Below are 21,130 nucleotides of genomic sequence, written 5' to 3'. Positions count from 1 at the left end.
TGCCTTCTAGCTGTGTTCTCATGTCGTGGAAGGAGCCGACTCTCGGGTCATTTCATACCGGCACTAATCCCATTCATGAGAGCTCTCCCTTCAAACTCTGTTCACCCCCAAAGGCCCACCTCCTAATACCATCATCACCTTGAGGGGTTAGATTTCAACATGAATTTGGGGGATCACATTCAGATCATAAGTTATATATAACTTAAAAAGAAGAAAAATGTGGAATTCATGGAGATGTTCAGGGCAGTATGGATTACACTGAAAAACTGTCAACAACCTAGATGCCCAGTAAAAGGGAAACAACCAAGAAAAGTCTGTGTCGTGTTCACGCGCTGGCAGGAAACATAGAGCAGGCAGGGAAAGGAAAGGGACTCGAGGAACGCGCTGTACCAACAGGAGGCAGCACCCCTTTGCCCGAGAGGCTCAACGACAGAAACCTAAGGCTACCTGGGTCGGAGCGGGGTGAGGCCGCGGAGAACGCACCCCGCTAGGCGGCTGCCGAGACGGAGGCTGGCGTTTCGACCACTGCCCGACAATGTGCTTACTCAGGTAGGATTCCGAAAAAATTCAGTCGCGCGTCCCTTCTGAGGTTTCGCAGCTCGCCAGGCCTGGCCCGGGCTGCTGCGGCTGCGCACTGCGGCCCAGCGGAGCGGGCCCGGGAAGCCCGAGCTCCTGTCAGCTCAGCCGGGCGCACGCAGGCCGGGGCGGGCGGCGCGGTTATCCCCGCCCCGCACGCTGCTCTGCCTAGCAGCCTCAGAGGCTGGCGGACCCGCGCGGGGCGGGCGCAGCGGAGCGCGCCGGCGGCCCTGGGTCCAGCGGCAGCGCGGCTGAGGCGCGCGGAGCAGAGGGCTACGGGTGGGCGGGCACCCGCCTTTGCCTGCGTCGCTGCCTGCGCCGCTGCCTGCGCTGCTGCCTGCGCGCGGGCCGCCGCCCCCGGGCATGTGAGGACCGGCAGCTCGGCCGACGGCGCCCGGAGCGGCTCGGAGGCCGGGCGCTGACGGTAACGGGCCGGGTGCGCGCGGGGGAGGGCTCTGGCTGCCCCGACCGAGGCCGGGCTCCGGCTCCGGCGGCGGGAGCGCGATCGGCGCTGCGGCGTCAGAGGGGCCGGGAGGGGGTTGGAGGCGGCCTGAGGCCCGGACCGGGCTCCTGTCTCTGCGGTCCCCGGGGCCGACGGAGTCGGGGCGGGTGGGGAGGCAGCCGGGCCGGCGCGCGGGCGGCCAGAGACGCGGCGGCAGGTGCCTGTCCTCTGTGATCCAACTCTCTCCCCAGCTCCACCCACACTGGCCTGGACCCAGTCTCTAACGGCTAAAAATATTGCCCGAAGGCTCCCGAGCAGAATCAGATCGCGCTAAGTAGGGCACAACGCAGAGGCGACAGAGCTCCTCGGCCCCAGGGCCCGCGGAGCAGACTCCGGAGCGCCGTCCCGCCCACGCTCGGCTCGGCAGTTAGCGTCCTCCCTCCTCCTGAGCAGGCAAGCGGGGCCTGAGGGCGGTGGCGGCTGGGGGCACGGGTCCCCTGAAGTTGCCTCGCAACCGAGCAGTGGACCCGGTCTCTCCCTTCCCAGGGGGCCTTCGGCATCACTGTAGGCTTCCTAGGGGTCCCCTAAGTGCTCTGCAAACCGCGGCTGGAAGTTTCCCACTGCAGGAATCAGTATACGAACAGGGAGAACACATAGGGCTTGCTTTATGCTAGAAACACAAGCATCTTTCTTCTTTATTAGAAAGAAATGCATTCTGTGTTTCTGAGAAAGGATTTGTGCCAGGCGCTGTTTCTGGTGAGTGCCAGTTTGACCCTAAAGGGCACTGAGAAAGACTTTCCTATTAGTCTCTTTGGGTTCTGGCTAAACTTTTAAATCAAACAAAATAGAAACCAGCTTATTCACCTGAAACTAGAAGCACATGGCCGAGGAGCCTGAACAGGCACCTCCTATCTAGGCAGGGAAGCTGTTGTAATCAGGAGCTTGTGTGGCACACTCCAGTCAGAGCTGGGTCTCTCATCCTGGGCCCATTTTTCACAGCACCAGCGAAAGGAGAACGTCCTCTCCACCCTAGGGGCAGAGCTGCTACCAGGACCAGGTGGGGCCAGCCCCAGATGTGCTACTTGTGCTCTGAGTCTCAGCAAGACAATAAAATCAAGGCTGGGTCAGGATCCCCAACTGGTGTTGGGTTTTGGCATTTCAAAGCTGGCTTTTTATTAGAGCCAGGCTAAGGGCTGTTCCTTGGGAACAGCCCTTAGGAACTCACTGGGGCATTTGGTGGAAAGACTGCCATGGGGATTTTGCATGCTGGAGGTACAGATGGTGTCCTTCCTGCCAGGTGTATGTGGAGGCCAGTATGAAGCTGAAAAAGCAGGTGACAGTGTGTGGGGCTGCTATCTTCTGTGTGGCAGTCTTCTCGCTCTACCTCATGCTGGACCGAGTGCAACATGATCCCACTCGACACCAGAATGGTGGGAACTTCCCCCGGGTGAGTCGTGCCTGGTTGCTAATTTCTTCGTATACAAGTCACCTGGGTTCAGGGTATTGCCCACCCCCCTCCCCCCGCCGACACCCCCCACCACCCCGCTGGAGGGTAATGTCAGTACAGGACAGGAGCAATAGTCAGGTTTTGTAGAAACCTCAGCTAAAAACAGTGATGGCGAAAAGAAGGAAGGAAGAAAAAAAATGTCAATGGCAATGAGTATTGTCGCTCTGTTCTCCTGAATTCTTTTCTTTTCTTTTCTTTTTGAGGCAGAGTCTCGCTCTGTCGCCCAGCCTTGAGTGTAGTGGCGCAATCTTGGTTCACTGCAACCTCCGCCTCCCTGGTTCAAGTGATTCTCCTGCCTCAGCCTCTGAGTAGCTGGGACTACAGGAGCCTGCCACCATGCCTGGCTACTTTTTGTATTTTTAGTAGAGATGAGGTTTCGCCATGTTGGCCAGGTTGGTCTTGAACTCCTGACCTCAGGTGATCCACCTGCCTCGGCCTCCCAAAGTGCTGGGATTACAGGTGTGAGCCACTATGCCCAGCCCCTCTTGAATTCTTGGCAGACATTGCTAATTGATTGCAGCATTCTTTGCCATTAAGCCCCACTGAAATCCTTCTCAGCACAGACAACACTGATTGTTGAGAACAGGTATGTGAAAGGAAATCTTTGCCCTGGGCTAGACAGTGAAGGTTCTCCCAACCCAAGTGGAGTGTAGTCCTCAGTGGTGAGGTGCACAGCTCCCTTTGTCTGAATGGTATAATCTATCCCTGTAGGCTCATGGTCTGGCTTTAACTGATGAGGGAAGAATTGTAGTTAGACCTCAGCTGGTGAACCCCAAGCAGAGACCCTCCCTGTGGCATAAGGAGCTGTGTGTGATTGCTTTTTTGTTTTTTGGCAGAGCCAAATTTCTGTGCTGCAGAACCGCATTGAGCAGCTGGAGCAGCTTTTGGAGGAGAACCATGAGATTATCAGCCATATCAAGGACTCCGTGCTGGAGCTGACAGCCAATGCAGAGGGCCCGCCCGCCATGCTGCCCTACTACACGGTCAATGGCTCCTGGGTGGTGCCACCGGAGCCCCGGCCCAGCTTCTTCTCCATCTCCCCCCAGGACTGCCAGTTTGCTTTGGGGGGCCGGGGCCAGAAGCCAGAGCTGCAGGTAAGAGTCAGAGCTGGCAGGGATGTACAGCGGCCACAATTGGGGCACTGAGCTGCAATTCACCTGGCAGATGCTCACTGTGTCGGAGGAGTTGCCGTTTGACAATGTGGATGGTGGCGTGTGGAGGCAAGGTTTCGACATCTCCTATGACCCGCACGACTGGGATGCTGAAGACCTGCAGGTGTTTGTGGTGCCCCACTCTCACAATGACCCAGGTGAGGGCCCCGCAGACTCCTGGGAGCTGGAGTGTGGAGTGGGATTTCTGATGGCCAGGGCAAGGGAGGGATGTCGAAGAAGATGGTGGCATCCTCAGGGGATCTTACATTGGCTCCCTAGGCTGGATCAAGACCTTTGACAAGTACTACACAGAGCAGACCCAACACATCCTCAATAGCATGGTGTCTAAGCTGCAGGAGGACCCCCGGCGGCGCTTCCTCTGGGCAGAGGTCTCCTTCTTCGCCAAGTGGTGGGACAACATCAATGCCCAAAAGAGAGCAGCAGTCCGAAGGCCAGTGCCAGGCGGAGAGGCGTGGGAGGGCATCGTCTGAGCCCTAGGCTGGGTGGATGGGTCTTACCTTAAGCTGTGGGTGCCAAGGTGGCAGGGAGAGGCCCAGGGAGCTGTGGCAGAGATGAGTGATGGTGGAGGGAGGGAAGGCAAGAACAGATAGAGGTTCTGAGATAAGCGGGGCCAGAACAGCAGGGAGGTTGGCTGCAAGGAAAGGAGGGCAAGTGTATATTCTCTTGGTCCTGGGCTTGGGAGAACTGGTTCAGTGAGGCCAGTGCACACAGGCCCTGACAATTTCTTGTTGCCAGGCCTGGGCAAAGCGTCCTGCTCCATCTTGAGTGTGAGTCCTTAACTATAGGCTGGTGGGAAACGGGCAGCTGGAGATTGCGACAGGAGGCTGGGTGATGCCGGATGAGGCCAACTCCCACTACTTTGCATTGATTGACCAGCTCATTGAAGGACACCAGTGGCTGGAGAGAAATCTTGGTGAGTCCAGGCCCAGGCATGGGGGTCTGCCCCCTGGACTGGGCCCATAGTGCTATGGCAGGGGGCTGTAAGGCACAGGGATCAGCAGGGGGTGGTTCCTTTCTAGACAGATCCCATCATGTGGGCCTGGTGTGATGTAATCTGTCCACTGACTACCAAGACAAGAGCTGGGGTCCCAGCACCTGGGAGGCTGAGAGACCAGGCCCTGAGGTGTGTTCAGGGCCTCTCTGGCTTCCATGCCCTACCCAGGTGCAACCCCCCGCTCTGGCTGGGCAGTGGACCCCTTTGGACACAGCTCCACCATGCCTTACCTGCTGCGCCGTGCCAACCTCACCAGCATGCTGATTCAGAGAGTGCACTATGCCATCAAGAAGCACTTTGCTGCCACCCACAGCCTAGAGTTCATGTGGAGGCAGACATGGGGTAAGGCCAGGTAGGGTAGAGGGGGTCAACGCAGCATAGTCTTCACTGGGGAAGAGCAGGGATATCAGAACTAAGACCACTACTGTTCTTCAGAGCAGACTTGCAGGCACTGGTGTGGACTGCCAGAAATGGTCCCACCCTCTGGTTAGGGGAGGGTCACATTGACCTCTGGCCTCTACAGGGCCTGCTGTCCCAAGGGCTTCAGTGTGCCCTGTGTGCCCATCCCCTGAAGGAGCGCCTCATGTCTTTCCCCCTGGCCTACACACTCTCTCCGGCCCTAGGTCCAGTTACAGCCTCATGGTCTATCAAGGCTGCTTTTTGCCCAAGCAGATCCTTGCCTTCCTGACATCCAAAGGCTGCCTGCTGGCGTTGACCACGTGGTGTGTCTTCTGCAGACTCGGACTCCAGCACAGACATCTTCTGTCACATGATGCCCTTCTACAGCTATGACGTCCCCCATACCTGTGGCCCGGATCCCAAGATCTGCTGCCAATTTGATTTCAAACGCCTGCCTGGTGGGCGCATCAACTGCCCTTGGAAGGTGCCACCCCGGGCCATTACAGAGGCCAATGTGGCAGAGAGGTATCTGCTTCCAGCCCTTTCACTTCACAGAGGAATCAGGAGGCCTGGCTCTGGTCTGGGCCATGCCACATGGAGGGTGGGCTCAGATGGTGAGTTGAGGCTCACAGCATCTGCAGCAGCTCCTTACTAAGTCTCCTGAAAAACGAATGGCTCTAGCAACCACCTTTTACAGAATACTTTTATTTTCTCACATGAGTACTTTTTGGTGCTCTAACAAACTGCCAGGGCAAGGTGACAGCTTAGAGGTGACTGATTCCCTTGTTAGGCATTGTAGCTTACAAACTTCAGGCTCTTGTGTCTTCACTTAGTGCCAGTGTTCTGACTTGGCTTTAAGTCAACCACGAGAATCCTGTTCAGATCCATATTCAGTCCCGCAAGATAGCCTCCAGCCTCTGAGAAAACAGACCTGTCCCCTTTGAGAAAATTTAGGGACCCCTAAAGATATCACTCTTGTTGAAATCAGGGCCCAGGCGAAAGTGTTGGTGAAGAGTTGATCCAAACGGCAATTTAGTCAGAACCTTAAGAATACAACAAGTTGGACTGGTTTTTATGTTGCAATGCTCTGATTTCTCCCTGATGTCCAAGAGTTGAAACACGTGACCAAAAGGGAAATAAAGTGGTCTTTTGTTTCCAGAAGTCTAAATGCTGATTCCAGGCAAGAGTCTAGGGCTATGAAGGCATGATGTTTCTTAAAGCGGCAGTTGTGATCAGTGAGGCTGGCCTGGGTTTGTAAGAACAGGCCCTGAAAGGTAATCATTTTCTCCTTTGAAAGGCTTACTAGACTGATAAGTTAGGGGAAAGTAGTATTTGAGGAATCCTCTCACAAGAACAAAGTAGAAAAGTACAAGCTGGGCCAGCGCCGCTAAGTAGATTAGTTGACTCTTTGGGTTGTGATATTTATAACATGCCAATTAAAGCAGGAAAGGGCTTCTGCTGATATGCCACAGGGCTGTTTTTCCTCTGATTTTGCCAATAATTTGGATGAAAAGAAAATAAATGTTTATGTATAGTTCCTATTATGTACCAGGCACTGTTCTAAGTGTTTAACAAATATTCATTCCATTCATTTAATTTTTATTTATTTATTTATTTTTGAGACGGAGTTTCTGTCTCCCGGGCTGGAGTGTGGTGGTGTGATTTCGGCTCACTGCAACCTCCACCTCCTGGGTTCAAGTGGTTCTCCTGCCTCAGCCTCCCAAGTAGCTGGGATTGCAGGTGTGCGCCACCACACCTGGCTGATTTTTGTATTTTTAGTAGACATGGGGTTTCACCATGTTGGCCAGGCTGGTCTTGAATTCCTGACCTCGGGTGATCCGCCTGCGTTGGTCGCCCAAAATGCTGGGATTACAGGCGTGAGCCACTGCGCTCAGCCCATTCAATCCATTTTAATTCTCATAACATTATATGGGTACCTACTGATGTTATCCTTATTTTGCCAGACACGGAGGCTCAGAGAGGTTACTTGCCCACGGTCACTCAGCTAGTACTTGCGGAGCTGGTGTGATGTGGCTCCGGGATCCAGACTCTTAACTCTGGTGCTGCATCACTAACTTGTGGGCAAAATGAGGCGGGAGTGTCAGAACAAGGATCCCAAAAGATCTCAACAGCCTAAGCATAAAAAACAACATTCCAGCTGTCAGAACTGCCCAGAGAACACTGGATTTCCCTGGGGCTGGTATTCATGTGCAGGTGGTGTCCATCTGCGCTGAACCACTCCTTGATGGACGGGATGTCTTCCAGGGGCTTGCTGGTGGGATGGCTGTGCGTGGCGCTCTTTTACTGATGACACTTCATGTTGGGCCCATGTTTTTTTCCTGCCGCAGGGCAGCCCTGCTCCTGGACCAATACCGGAAGAAGTCCCGGCTGTTCCGAAGCAACGTCCTCCTCGTGCCTCTTGGAGATGACTTCCGATATGACAAGCCCCAGGAGTGGGATGCCCAGTTCTTCAACTACCAGCGGCTCTTTGACTTCTTCAACAGCAGGCCTAACCTCCATGTACAGGTGTGAGGGGAACTTGTCTGGGGAGGGGACCTCGCAGTGCTGCAGCCCACCCCTTCCTGTGAGACCGTGCCCTGGGTTCCCAACTCCAAAGCAGGGGTTCCTTCCCAACTCTTGGGCAAGGTGCCTCTTTTGTGTCAGAATTAATTCCCAGGCTCCCCCACTTCTGTTAAGTCCAGAATGGCAGGATATACAGTTCCTGCTTCTGAGGCCAGAGCCCCTGCCTCACCCCTGACTGCAGCACTGTGGCCACAATTTCCAAGAGGCTCTAGAACTGATGGGAGTGGGTTTTTGGGGTTCCCACAGGCCCAGTTTGGCACTCTTTCTGACTATTTTGATGCCCTGTACAAGAGGACAGGGGTGGAGCCAGGGGCCCGGCCTCCAGGGTTTCCTGTGCTGAGCGGGGATTTCTTCTCCTATGCGGACCGGGAGGATCATTACTGGACAGGCTATTACACTTCCCGGCCCTTCTACAAGAGCTTAGACCGAGTCCTGGAAGCCCACCTGCGGTGAGACCCTGTCCCCGCTTCCAGGCTGGAGGGGGAGGGTCAGACTGTGGGATTTAAGGAGGGGCTGGATCGGCTCAGAAGGGAATAGCTAGGCCCAGAGGCCAGGGCAGGTAGAGAAGGGGTGGGAAGGAAGGAGGCTGGACTGGCAGAGCGTGGGTGGGCCCTGGGGAGTGGTGCAGGCTGGCAGCTAACTTCTCTCTCTGGGCAGGGGGGCAGAGGTTCTGTACAGCCTGGCTGCAGCTCACTCCCGCCACTCTGGCCTGGCTGGCCGGTACCCGCTGTCTGACTTCACCCTCCTGACGGAAGCTCGGCGCACACTGGGGCTCTTCCAGCATCACGACGCCATCACTGGCACTGCCAAGGAGGCCGTGGTGGTGGACTATGGGGTCAGGTGGGAGTCTTCTCTTCTCCCTTGTCAGGTCCCCCGCTCACGGTCCCAAAGAAGGGATGTTGGGTGGTCAGGGGATAGGTCGGCCTAGGGCTTGTCCTGCTGACAAAGCAGACGGCTTCCCTATGATCATCTCTCCTTCCCTCTCCTGCACCACCCACAGGCTTCTGCGCTCCCTTGTCAACCTGAAGCAGGTCATCATTCATGCAGCTCACTATCTGGTGCTGGGGGACAAGGAGACCTACCACTTTGACCCTGAGGCACCCTTCCTCCAAGTGGTGAGCCCCTCCTGGGTCTGCATGGGGACCCTCCGGTGTGTGCAGGTGGCATCCCAAGAGCTACTGGATATGAGGGTGCCACTCCTCTTTTTCCTTCCCCACCTGAATGAGTTCTGTGCCCAGTGCAACTGCTGGTCCGCACCCGGGGCAGGCGGGGTGGGAGGAGGCTGAGCCCATGACGGTTCTTCCCTTCTGGCCCACTGAATTCCAGGACGACACTCGCGTAAGTCACGATGCCCTGCCAGAGCGCACGGTGATCCAGCTGGATTCCTCGCCCAGGTAAGCTGGACTACACCAGGTGCAGAGAGGCAGAGCCATTCCCTGGCTCTCAGGCCCCTCTGCCCCAGTGTGTGCTGAACCACTGCAGGGTGCTTGCCCTGACCGGAAGTAGTGGCCTCCTGGGTCAGCCCACCTTCTATGCACAGGTTTGTGGTGCTATTCAACCCGCTGGAACAGGAGCGGTTCAGCATGGTGTCCCTGCTGGTCAGCTCGCCCCGTGTACGCGTCCTTTCGGAGGAGGGTCAGCCCCTGGCCGTGCAGATCAGCGCACACTGGAGCTCTGCCACCGAGGTGGTCCCTGATGTCTACCAGGTGAGGTGCGGGCTCGTCAGGTGAGCCTGGCCCTCTGCCCATCGTGGGCCCCTCCCTGCCTGGCGACGCCAGCTTCCCACCCTCCTGCTTGTGGCCCTGCTTACTCCCCAGGCTGAGGACAGGTGTGCTGGGAAGGGGGTTGTCGAGCAGACAGGTACTCTTGGGATTTGAGTCTGTCCTTGAAAAGAAGGGGAAGGTTGGTATGGTAATAGTAATAGTAAAAATAGCAGTTATAATGCCCCATCATTCAGTCAATCGATGTATATCGAAAGCTTAATGTGTGGTTACCACTTCATACTTTTTCAAATATCACTTGAGAATCATAACGTCTGAAGAGGAAGAAAGGGCAAATCATATCACCTCCACTTTGGAGGTGGGGCAGAGGCCCCAGTGGGTACAGGGACTTGCTCACGCCCTCTGTTAGTAAGCAAATGCCCCAGCACCCCTGTGGCGAATGCCATGCCCCCACTTCCTCACCCCTCCTGTGCCCACAGGTGTCTGTGCCTGTCCGCCTGCCAGCCCTGGGCCTGGGCGTGCTGCAGCTACAGCTGGGCCTGGATGGGCACCGCACGCTGCCCTCCTCTATGCGTGTCTACCTGCACGGCCGGCAGCTGTCTGTCAGCAGGCATGAAGCGTTCCCTCTCCGCATCATTGACTCTGGCAGCAGTGACTTCGCCCTCAGCAACCGCTACATGCAGGTCTGGTTCTCAGGCCTTACTGGGCTCCTCAAGGTAAAAGGCCAGGGTGGTGGGGAAGGGCCAGGGGCCAGAGCAGGGCGTGTGTGGTGGTGGCACTGTGCAGAGTGGCCTCCCGGCCCTTTGAGCATTCTGCCACCTGACCCACAGTGGACCCAGGCCTGGGACATCTCAGCTCCAGCCTGACAGCATGGGGAAGCTGGGCGTGGCTCCTTGGGGAAGCTAGTCCATGTCCTCCCAGGAGGCAGGCCTGACATGCTGGTGTGGGGCCAGGGGTCAGGGCTGTGTTTTTTGGCAGAGCATCCGAAGGGTGGATGAGGAGCAGGAGCAGCAGGTGGACATGGAATTCCTAGTCTATGGCACCCGTACGTCCAAAGACAAGAGTGGAGCCTACCTCTTCCTGCCCGATGGCGAGGCCAAGGTATGCTAAATATGCCTTGAACAACCTGGCAGGCCCTGGGAGGTCTCACCAGCAGGGAGGGCAGGAGGGGGCACAGGCCTTCCCACAGGTTTATTGCTGCCTGCCAGGGGCCTTGTCTTTCCTGTTCAGCCCAGGGGTATCTAGGAATAGGTGCTCTCTTGCCCAGCCCTGGGCTGGCACCTCCCTGCTTTGCCCTCTGTGCCATAGTTTCAATAGCAGTCTGCTCTTTCCCCAGCCCTATGTCCCCAAGGAGCCCCCTGTGCTGCATGTCACTGAAGGCCCTTTCTTCTCAGAGGTGGTTGCATACTACGAGCATGTTCACCAGGTGGTCCGGCTTTACAATCTGCCAGGTGAGCCCCGCCCATGAGGAGTTATCTGGAAGGAGGTGTGGGCTCTACAGCTGTGGCGTGTTCTTCCTTCTGCTGCTTCTCTGTTCATACCTCTGTTCCATATCATTTGAGACAGGGATGCTCCATTCTCTTGGAGAAAAAGTCATCCAGAAATGCCCTGGGAATTTCTTGGGAGGGTGGACAGAGCCTCTCCCCAGCTCGGCTCTGATCCCCCAGCCCAGCCTTTTAGCTGTGGTTCAGCCTCACACCTCTCCATGCCACCACTTTGTTCCTGTGCCCAGGGGTGGAGGGGCTGTCTCTGGACATATCATCCCTGGTGGACATCCGGGACTACGTCAACAAGGAGCTGGCCCTGCGCATCCATACAGACATCGACAGCCAGGGTATCTTCTTCACAGACCTCAATGGCTTTCAGGTGACTCCTGGGCCTGGGTCTCGGAGACCCCACAGAGTAGAACTTGGACTGTGCTTTTGACCCTATCACAGGCCCTGGGGGATGATCTGTCCTGATGGAGAAAGAGGAATGAAGAGGCGAGAGTGATCAGGGACTCCTTCCATCTGGGGTCTGCTTGGGGCCCACCTGGTGCCCTTGATCTGCTGACCTTGCCCCCACAGGTGCAGCCCCGACGGTATCTGAAGAAGCTCCCCCTCCAGGCCAACTTCTATCCCATGCCAGTCATGGCCTATATCCAGGATGCACATAAGCGCCTCACACTGCACACTGCCCAGGCCCTGGGTGTCTCTAGCCTCAAAGATGGTGAGTAGGGCCCAGAGTTCTGCAGAAGGTATCAGACAAAAAGAAGCCCGTCCCCACCCTCAAGGGCTCCCCTCTCTGTTTGCCTCCCTTGCCTCTTTCTGGTCTGCATCACCTCCATGCTTGGAGAGGGGGCGAGCCATTCAGAGCTCTTGGCACATGAGGCAGGCACCTGCTGTCCCCCTGTCCCCTGATGGAGGCAGCAGTATAGGCAACTGGGTGGAGTGTCCTACTGGATCCCCTGAAGAACTGTCAGGGTTATGACTCTTGGGGCCAAAAAAAGAAAAAAAAAATGTCAAAAAAGCAAAGCTAGGCGCAGTGGTTCACTCCTGTAATCCCAGCACTTTGGGAGGCCAAGGCAGAAGGCCAGGAGTTTTGAGACCAGCCTGGGCAGCAAAGCGAGACCTAGGCTCTACAAAAAAAAATTTTAAATTAGCTGGATGTGGTAACACGTGCCTATAGTCCCAGCTACTCAGGAGACTTGAGATGAGAGGATTGCTTGAGCCTGGGAGTTGGAGGCTACAGTGAGCCAAGATTGTGCCACTGCACTGTAGCTTGGTGACAGAGAAAGACCCAGTCTGAAAAAAAAAGGCAAGAAGCATCAGGATATTGAACAGTGATTCTCAGCTGAGGTGTACAACCCTCTTCTGGGCAGGGATGAGAGTAGGGACAGCTTGTAAAGTGCACTCAGTGTTATGAAATATTAAGGAAATGAGAGAAATAGATACTGTTTTCCTACTAGTGATCATTAAAAGAGAGACTGACATTTTTTTTTTTTGAGATGGAGTTTCACTCTTTTGCCCAGGCTGGGGTGCAGTGGTGCGATCTCCGCTCACTGCAACCTCCACCTTCCGGTTTGAAGCGATTCTCCTGCCTCAGCCTGCTGAGTAGCTGAGATTACAGGTGCCCACCACCATGCCCAGCTAATTTTTGTATTTTTAGTAGAGATGGGGTTTCACCATGCTGGCCAGGCTGGTCTTGAACTCCTGACCTTGTGATCTGCCTGCCTCAGTCTACCAAAGTGCTGGGATTACAGGTGTGAGCCACCGTGCCCGGCCAAGACTGATGTTCTTAAGAATCAAAATGGGTGGCCAGGCGCGGTGGCTCAAGCCTGTAATCCCAGCACTTTGGGAGGCCGAGACGGGCGGATCATGAGGTCAGGAGATCGAGACCATCCTGGCTAACACGGTGAAACGCCGTCTCTACTAAAACATACAAAAAACTAGCCGGGCGAGGTGGCGGGCGCCTGTAGTCCCAGCCACGTGGGAGGCTGAGGCAGGAGAATGGCGTGAACCTGGGAGGCGGAGCTTGCAGTGAGCTGAGATCCGGCCACTGCACTCCAGCCCGGGCGACAGAGCAAGACTCCATCTAAAAAAAAAAAAAAAAAGAATTATCTCTTTCAAAATATTTTAAAGTAAAAACTTTCTTTCTCATTGCCGAGTCTAGTGCATGAGAACTTTTAGATGTCAGAAAATTTGTGAACACTCTGCTACTCTCATGCCCCACTGTTACAGGGTTTGAATTTTATGCTACAAGCATGCTTCTACAATCAGAAAAATTAATAAAGAATTATCTCTTTCGGCCAGGCGCGGTGGCTCAAGCCTGTAATCACAGCACCTTGGGAGACCGAGACGGGCGGATCACGAGGTCAGGAAATCGAGACCATCCTGGCTAACACGGTGAAACCCCGTCTCTACTAAAAAATACAAAAAACTAGCTGGGCAAAGTGGCGGGCGCCGGTAGTCCCAGCTACACGAGAGGCTGAGGCAGGAGAATGGCGTGAACCTGGGAGGCGGAGCTTGCAGTGAGCTGAGATCCGGCCACTGCACTCTAGCCTGGGTGACAAAGCGAGACTCCGTCTCAAAAAAAAAAAAAAAAAGAATCAAAATGGGCATTGGGAGCACTGGCCTGGAGTCAGACCCGGGCAGCTGGTCATGTTGGCAATCTCTGTGTGGCCCCCATATCCTCAGAGCAAAATGAACAGTTCGCACTTGGTGGCATCTGAGGCCCTTGAGATCTATCTCTGGGAAGAGCCCTTGCGAAGGGCTGAGTTGAGAGCACCTAGTCAAGGCTAGGCGTGGTCTGATGGCTGGTGAGTGCAGGGGCCTGACTCCCTGCTGGGAGGAGCGTGCCTTTCTCTGCCAGTAGCAGCCCCTGGTCCATCTATGTCATGACTCCTAACAGCAGCCCAATATCCCTGACTGGATTTTCTCCTCTACCCCTCTGGGATGTGGTGTATGAAAAAATGACTGTCTTCTATACAAGGGATCCATTTTAGGATTTTCAGACATCTTTCTGTGATTGTTCTGGGTAAAAAGACTGAGCAACTACGCAAGTCAGTAAGGACTGGAGAAGTGAAAGGGAGAATAGGGCCATATGTCCCGGTGGAATGTAGGGCAGCTGGTGTGGTTTCCCTCGAGATCTTGTATAAGAACAGCTGCACCCACCTCCAACACCTGCACACACGGGGGCCTCTGTCCCCAGCACATCAGCCATGCACCGAGCCCCTGCTCCAAGCATACTCTAGAAAAGAAAGCAAAGGTGGTCACGTGCCATCTCTTTTTCCTAGGGCAACCCCAGATGACACTTAATATGAGCCTCTGCCTGACTTGCCATCTGGCTGTCCTTTCCATAGCCCTACTTTTAACACACAGGCAGTCAGAGTTTGAATCTGGCCTGCTGGGGCTGTCTGGCTGTCCAGTGTAGAACAAGGGCAGGAGAGCCTGTGTTTTAGTCACAACAAAACCTGCCCAACCTGAGCAAACCTGCCCCAGATTATGGAGGTATGCAGCAACACTATCAGTGGCTGTTGATCAAAGTTTTTCATTTCTGGTTTATTTTGTTGTATGTAACCCATCCTGATTCAGTTTCCTGCCTGGGCCCCTAGGCCTGGTCCCTACTCCTGAATCCCAGAGCTTTGGGGGTAAACTGCCAGGGCCAGCCTGCCCCTTTCTGGGCCTCATGCTTCCTCATCTGCAAAATAAGGCTGCACAGGACCAGCCCCTCTTCAGGTTCCCTCCCAGCTGTGGGAACCCGTGACCTCCTCTCCTGAGTGATTCAGCTTCTGTCTCTCCAGCTGGGCTTTTCCCTCAGGGTCTGTGGCTGGGATTCTCCTTCTAAAGGTCAGTGTCTGCTTGGGGGTGGGGGCAGGCCAGCACTCACTGTTTGCTTCCCCAGGCCAGCTGGAGGTGATCTTGGACCGGCGGCTAATGCAGGATGACAACAGGGGCCTAGGCCAAGGGCTCAAGGACAACAAGAGAACCTGCAACCGTTTCCGCCTCCTGCTAGAGCGGCGAACCGTGGGCAGCGAGGTAACACCTGGGGCTGACACACAGGGAGCCAGGTCTAGCTAGTCCCTGGGGGTGGCCTGGGGGGTCCAGCCTAGGGCTCGAGGAACGTAGCTAGAGGTGGACAAGGGAGAGAGAGTAGGGCTGAATTCCTGGGGTTGGGGGAGGCAGTCTGGCGTTTTGTGTCCCATCTCACGCAGCCTGGCACCTTCCTTTCCCAGCAGCGCCCTGTCGCCTGTGCCCCTCATGTTCATCTCCCACCTTCCTCTGTGCTGCCCTCCTCTGCCCTGTCCCAGCATTCTCTAAGCCTGTGCTCCAACCCTGCTCATCTCATGGCTTTCTTTGCCCCACCAGCCTGACTTTTTCTCCAAACTGGCAGCCATGTTTAGGGGCTTGATCTTTCACAGCAGCAGGAGCGGTAACCGAGAGGTAAGGGGTCGGCTCTGGGAGCGGGGAACTAGTACAAGCAAGGCATAGCTGCGCCGGAGCCCAGGTGACAGAGCCCGCCGCTCAGTCACTCGTGCATCAGATAGATATTGAGCACCTGGTTTACTGTGAGGACCCAGAGGGACATAAGTGCAGACAGTGCTGACTCTCCCAGGAGTTTACTCGTGAGTAGGGGTGGCAGAGAAGCCATGTGTATAAAAATGCAAGGTAGAAAAGGGCTCTGTCTCACTGATCCCGAGGAGCAAGGTAATAATGTGGGCTAAGGAGATTGAGGTCGAGGAGGTGTCACCCAGGTGTGGCTTTGATGAATGGGGGTGTGATTTGAAGATGTGAACCAGGGCACAGGGTAGGAGGCAGGAAAGACAGCAGGCTGGGGAACAGCAGTGAGTTCCTTAGTTACACTGGAACTACACTGTCCAGTACGGTGGCCAGTAGCCCTATGTGGCTATTTAAATACTACTAAATCAAGTAAAAAATTTGCTTTCTTATTCCACTGGCCACACTTCAAGTACTCAGTGGCCACAAGTGGCTAAGTGGCTACTGTATTAGACCATGTAGTGTCACATATTTCCATCCTTGCAGAATGCCCTCTTGGCTGGTGCTGGGCTAGAGTGCTGGGGGGAGATCAGGGCAGGTGGCAGAGCACCTTGAGTGCCTGCTAAGAGGTCGGGACCTTATCCTGGAGGCTAAGGAAGGAGCTGAGCAAGGAGGGACACCATCAGAACTCTGCTCTCAGCATGTCACGCTGACAGTAGGGAGCAGGTTGGACCTGTGGGAAGGGAGACTGGAGGAGGGTGACAGTGTGAGGCTGTTCAGGCAGGACATGCTGGCTGCTTGAACTAGGCCAGAGGCTGCAGAAGTTGCAGGTGGCTATGAGGACACTGCCAAGGTGAGACGGAAGAGGGTTTAGCATTACCTGGGAATGCAGAGGGAAGTGAGAGATGCTGGGCGCTTGGAAGGAGGGGGACGCCAGGGACAGAAGTCCAGAATATTCAGCCCAGGCCTGTGAGTCTGACGTCCAGGTGAGCTGCTAAGGAGTAGCCCTGCTGGCAGAGCCCCGGCAGCGCTGGGCCTGAGAGCCCGGCTGGCACTGTGGATGTGGTGTCACGCATGAAGCCACAGAATTACCCCGAGCACTCTGGATTGGAGGCCCGTGCTCCATGGTGAGGCCTGCGTCTGCCTGTCTGCCATCTTCCCTGCACTGTGGATCTGTGTGTGAGGGGAGATATGGCTGATGGGAGTGGGTTGCTCATGATAGTGTTATGTGAACAAGAAACTAAAACGTGGAAAAGAAACGGCATAGTGAAATAGCCCTCCGAGTTGGGTGAGATGGCAAATGTCCACACTCGAAGGGTTAGGGGAACCTTGCCTGGAGCCAGGCACGCCCTTGAGTCCAGGCACACCAGGAAAGCTCTTTCCAAAGGAACTGACCTGGGTGTACTTTTATCCTGCCTCATCCTCTCCCCTCAGCCTGGCTTCAGTCCCTCACCAATATCTCGGGTCAATCTTGCAGGTCCAAGATAGCCACTCTACCAGCTACCCATCCCTCCTCAGCCACCTGACCTCCATGTACCTGAACACCCCGGCGCTCGCTCTGCCTGTAGCCAGGACGCAGCTCCCAGGCCCTGGTCTGCGCTCATTTCATCCTCTGGCTTCCTCACTGCCTTGTGACTTCCACCTGCTCAACCTACGTACACTGCAGGCTGAGGTGAGTGTCCCTCAGTGTGACATGCTGAGAGCAGAGTTCTGATGGTGTCCTTGCCTGCTCAGCTCCTTCCTTAGCCTCCAGGATAAAGTCCAGACCCCTTAGCAGGTACTCGGCTCTGAGCCTCCAGGACCAGGTTCTGGTCTTTTCTTACCCACATGCCTCCCTGTGCCAGCACTGCCTTTGGGCAGAGGTGCTGCTGCATCTCCAATCTCTGAAAGCCCTGCACCCACTTCCTTGGGCACTGTCTGTCATCCAGGAGGACACCCTGCCCTCAGCGGAGATGGCACTCATCTTACACCGCAAGGGTTTTGACTGCGGCCTGGAGGCCAAGAACTTGGGCTTCAATTGCACCACAAGCCAAGGCAAGGTGAGTAGGGTGGGGAAGCAGAACACCTGGGAACGGCAGGTGTGAGCTTGGTAAGACTGGGCTGAGATTCGGTGACAGGCTGGGAGAAGAAAGTGTCACTCCAGGGCTTTCTGGAGAGAAGCGGGGAAGCTGTGGACATGTTTTCAGAGCTCCCGAGGCCTAGCAGGGGAAGTTCCAGACAAGGCAGATCACTTGAGAACTGTTGTTCCCTGAGCAGGGACCTCTGTCAGGCAAAGTAGAAAACACCAGAAATAGAAAACCAGAACCCATCCTGTTAGTTACTTTGTAAGCTCATATCAGCCGGCACTGATAAATGTCCCCGGGCACCAGGTCCTCTGCTGGGCTCCAGTGTTTCAGAAGTGAACCAAGACATGGTCACTGTTCTCACAGAGCTCACAGCTCAGTGGAACGATTCTTACCTGGAGATCTGTATGCAGGCTTTAGGGTTGAGCAAATCTCAGCAAGCCCATGATACTGGATGCACACTCATGTGTAAGAAGCTGTGGTGTTGCTGAGAGGGGCCAGCCGGAACTGGAGTGCAGTGGCATGATCTCAGCTCACTGCAACCCCCACCTCCCAGTTTAAGGGATCTTCTGCCTCAGCCTTCCGAGTAGCTGGGATTACAGGCGCCTGCCACCACGCCCAGCTAATTTTTGTATTGTTAGTAGAGACTGGGTTTTACCATGTTGGCCAGGCTGCTCTCGAACTCCTGACCTCAGGTGATCCACCTGCCTCTGCCTCCCAAAGTGCTGGGATTATAGGTGTGAGCCACCGCACCTGGCTGAGATTCTTAAAGAGTTAACAAATTGTAGATGAACAGCTGCATTCTTTAGTGTCTCGGCACCCAGCACAACCCTGCACCTTCTCTCCTCTCCACAGGTAGCCCTGGGGAGCCTTTTCCATGGCCTGGACGTGGTATTCCTTCAGCCAACCTCCTTGACATTGCTGTACCCTCTGGCCTCCCCATCCAACAGCACTGATGTCTATTTGGAGCCCATGGAGATTGCTACCTTTCGCCTCCGCTTGGGTTAGGGCTTCTTGTGGCCTGAAGAGAAAGTTCATTTACAGAGATGGCCTCTTAACATGAAGATCGTTGGACAGGCCACATGGGTATCCCATCCCGATCTGCCTCCCAGAACTGTGACACACTGGGCTCTGCCCTCATTTTCTGTTTATTGCTGCTGCTGTGTTTTGGGGGCAACCCACAAACCCAGTGATGGGTAAATAGGGCAGATGTCAGTGAGATCAGGGAGAGAAGGCCCTTGGTCAGAGTGGGCAGTGCCAGGCTCTGCTTCGGGTTGTGAGTGGACACCCAACTGGGCACAGGCTCAGGCACCCATCCTTTTTCCAAAAGGGGATATAGGAGAAGTGGAAGCAGACAGAAGACGTAAGGGAGGCTAAGTGGGTAACAGCCTGGCATCAGGGTCACCGTGGGCAACAGCCAGCTCTAAGGGAATCCTGTGGTTACGTAGAGACTCCATGTCCTGGTGTGATGAGCAGGATCAGAGTGACTCTGGGAGGACAGGGATGGGGACCCAGAGTTAGCAATGGGGGTGGAGCAGTAGAAGGAATCACTGTTTCTCCTAGGAGTCTGACGGCCTCGCTGCTTTCTGTGATGGCTTTGCTGTAAGTGCCGCCCGGCCTGCATGCATTGGCTAAGAGGCTGCAGAGTGGCAGGAAGGACTCGCTAGAGATTGTCATGGCCAGAGGTCATAGGTCACTTCAGGTAGCAAGACCCCTGGCAAACTAGGCACTTGGCCTATGTACTGATTTGTGGGGTGGTGGCAGGGGCATGGGGTCCTCCACCCTGCCTGAATCCTCTTTGGCTTCTATGCTCTGTACACTGCTGTCCCCAAGAGCTCGCTCTTATTATGGCAGGGGGTGGGGATTGGTCCTGCTTTCTTTCTCTGGAAAGGAAAGCCTCCAAGACCCTATGTGCTTGGGCAGCTTGAGAAGGCGTTCAGCATCACGCCTAGCAGGCAGGCCTTAAAGCTTCACCTTTGGTCTATCCTGCAGAGGTGTTCAGTTACTGGCACAGGGGACTAGGGGTATGTAGAGTATATGAGGAGGCAGTATGGCTGCGCAGGAGCCTTCATTTCAGCTTCAATTAATAAAGAAAATTTTATGATAGCTCTATAGATGCTGAAAAGATAATTTGGTAAGATTTAAAATCCATCCCTTATTAAAACTCTTAGTAAATTAAGTCTGGAAAGAAACACCCTAATCTAGATAAAGGTCTGTTTCAGAAACCAACAGTTACTGGCATTCTGAAGAGTCAAACGCCACAGGCATTCCTATTAAAGTCAGAAACTAGCCAAGGGCATGCTATTATTCAGCAATGTCCCGGCACTACTAACCCCTGCAACAAGCCAAATGAGGAAAATAAGGAAGAATTATAATTGTCATTATTTGTAGACAATAAAACTGCCTACCTGTAAAACCTAAGAATCAACTGAAGACCTGTTAAGAGTATTCTGTAAGTCGACCCAATGATATACATCATGTTCCTGTCCACATACTGGTTTTCCCCACATCAGCTGATAAATTCAGTATAATTCCAATGAGATTGGTACTTTGGAATTTGACAGTTCTAAAGTGCATTTGGGAGAGTGAATGTGTGAGAACACTAAGACTACTCTGAATGATAATGAGTGGGGGGTGGACTGCTGAGGGGGAAAAGGCACACGTCCTGCCAGGTTCCCAGAGAACTCTCATGCCACCATTACCTCAGGTGTGACCTGGAGGGGGTCAGACAGACAGGAGAGTCCAGAAACAGACCCAGGGCTACAGGAATTTAGTATATGGTAAGAGGGATGTTTTAAGTGGGGAAAAAGGTGGATTATTTAATAAACAGTACTTTGAGACAACTAGCTGTCAAAGCTAGATCTCGGCCAGGTGCGATGGCTCACGCCTGTAATGCCAGCACTTTGGAAGGCCAAGGCAGGTGGATTACTTGAGGTCAGGAGTTCGACCTGCCTGGCCAACATGGCGAAACCCCGTATCTACTAAAAATACAAAAATTAGCCAGGCATGGTGGCATTTGTCTGTAATCCCAGCTACTGGGGAGGCTGAGGCAGGAGAATCACATGAACCTGGGAGGCAGAGGTTGCAGTGAGCTTAGATCGCACCACTGCACTCCAGCGTGGGCGACAGAGCAAGACTCCATCTAAAAAAAAACACCACAAAGTAAGTTAGGTCTCTACCTCACAGTGTCCATACAAATTAGTTCCAGAGGGAAGATACACTAATTACAGATATACTTAAGTAATATACAAAATTACTCAAAAAAATTTTATACCTCTGGTGTGGGACAGTCTTTTCTAAACTTTAACATGAGACTTAAAAGATATAATAAGGGAAAAGATAAGCAGATTTTGCACCAAAAAATATCAAAAGTCTCTGTGTGATGGAAAACATCAAGGTTAAAACACAAATGACAGATATGGAAGAAAATATTTGCAGCACGTAGAAAAATCGAGTACAATTACTTTAGGAGAAAAGCTTGCTTCAGGGTCCTTAGAGAAAGTCACTGGGGACTGCCAAGCAGCCACCTAAAGGCAAGAGTGACAGGGCTGAGTTCTTCCAGGTCATCAGAGTTGTTGCTGCCCCTATTAGGCCACAGAGTGGAACCCTGTTTATATCATAGCAGAATAAATAGGATTATCAATGTGAACTGCTTAGCATGGTGCCTGGTATATACAAGAGCTCCACAAATGTGAGCT

At 54.2% G+C, this 21,130-nt stretch overlaps 1 protein-coding gene across 6 annotated transcripts; it reads left to right on the top strand.

Annotated features, from left to right (window-relative positions):
- The first annotated feature begins 248 nt into the window (after positions 1-248).
- On the top strand, positions 249-19,865 carry MAN2A2 (mannosidase alpha class 2A member 2). 6 transcript variants are annotated; one of them, XM_009199936.3, is made up of 25 exons: positions 249-549; positions 1,270-1,471; positions 2,316-2,465; positions 3,362-3,619; positions 3,690-3,834; positions 3,956-4,127; positions 4,483-4,610; positions 4,860-5,033; positions 5,429-5,615; positions 7,439-7,616; positions 7,920-8,122; positions 8,331-8,513; positions 8,674-8,788; positions 9,000-9,067; positions 9,214-9,379; positions 9,874-10,110; positions 10,373-10,495; positions 10,731-10,845; positions 11,127-11,260; positions 11,461-11,602; positions 14,777-14,910; positions 15,241-15,315; positions 16,847-17,041; positions 17,298-17,408; positions 18,288-19,860. In XM_009199936.3, exons 3-25 carry the CDS (start codon positions 2,334-2,336, stop codon positions 18,438-18,440), a joined length of 3,528 nt encoding a protein of 1,175 aa, XP_009198200.2. In that variant the 5' UTR covers positions 249-549; positions 1,270-1,471; positions 2,316-2,333; the 3' UTR covers positions 18,441-19,860. The 6 variants fall into 6 exon arrangements, with proteins under 6 accessions (XP_009198200.2, XP_009198199.2, XP_017810526.2 ...); XM_009199935.4 differs by lacking the exon at positions 249-549 and adding an exon at positions 863-1,000 and having other exon boundaries at positions 18,288-18,440; XM_017955037.3 differs by lacking the exon at positions 249-549 and having other exon boundaries at positions 1,022-1,471; positions 9,874-10,077; positions 18,288-19,865.
- Positions 19,866-21,130: the final 1,265 nt, after the last annotated feature.

This window comes from Papio anubis, chromosome 7 (assembly GCF_008728515.1).
Source record: "Papio anubis isolate 15944 chromosome 7, Panubis1.0, whole genome shotgun sequence".
Taxonomy (NCBI): domain Eukaryota; kingdom Metazoa; phylum Chordata; class Mammalia; order Primates; family Cercopithecidae; genus Papio; species Papio anubis.
Note: the sequence above shows the minus strand (reverse complement) of the source record. Positions and strands in the feature narration are given on the sequence as shown.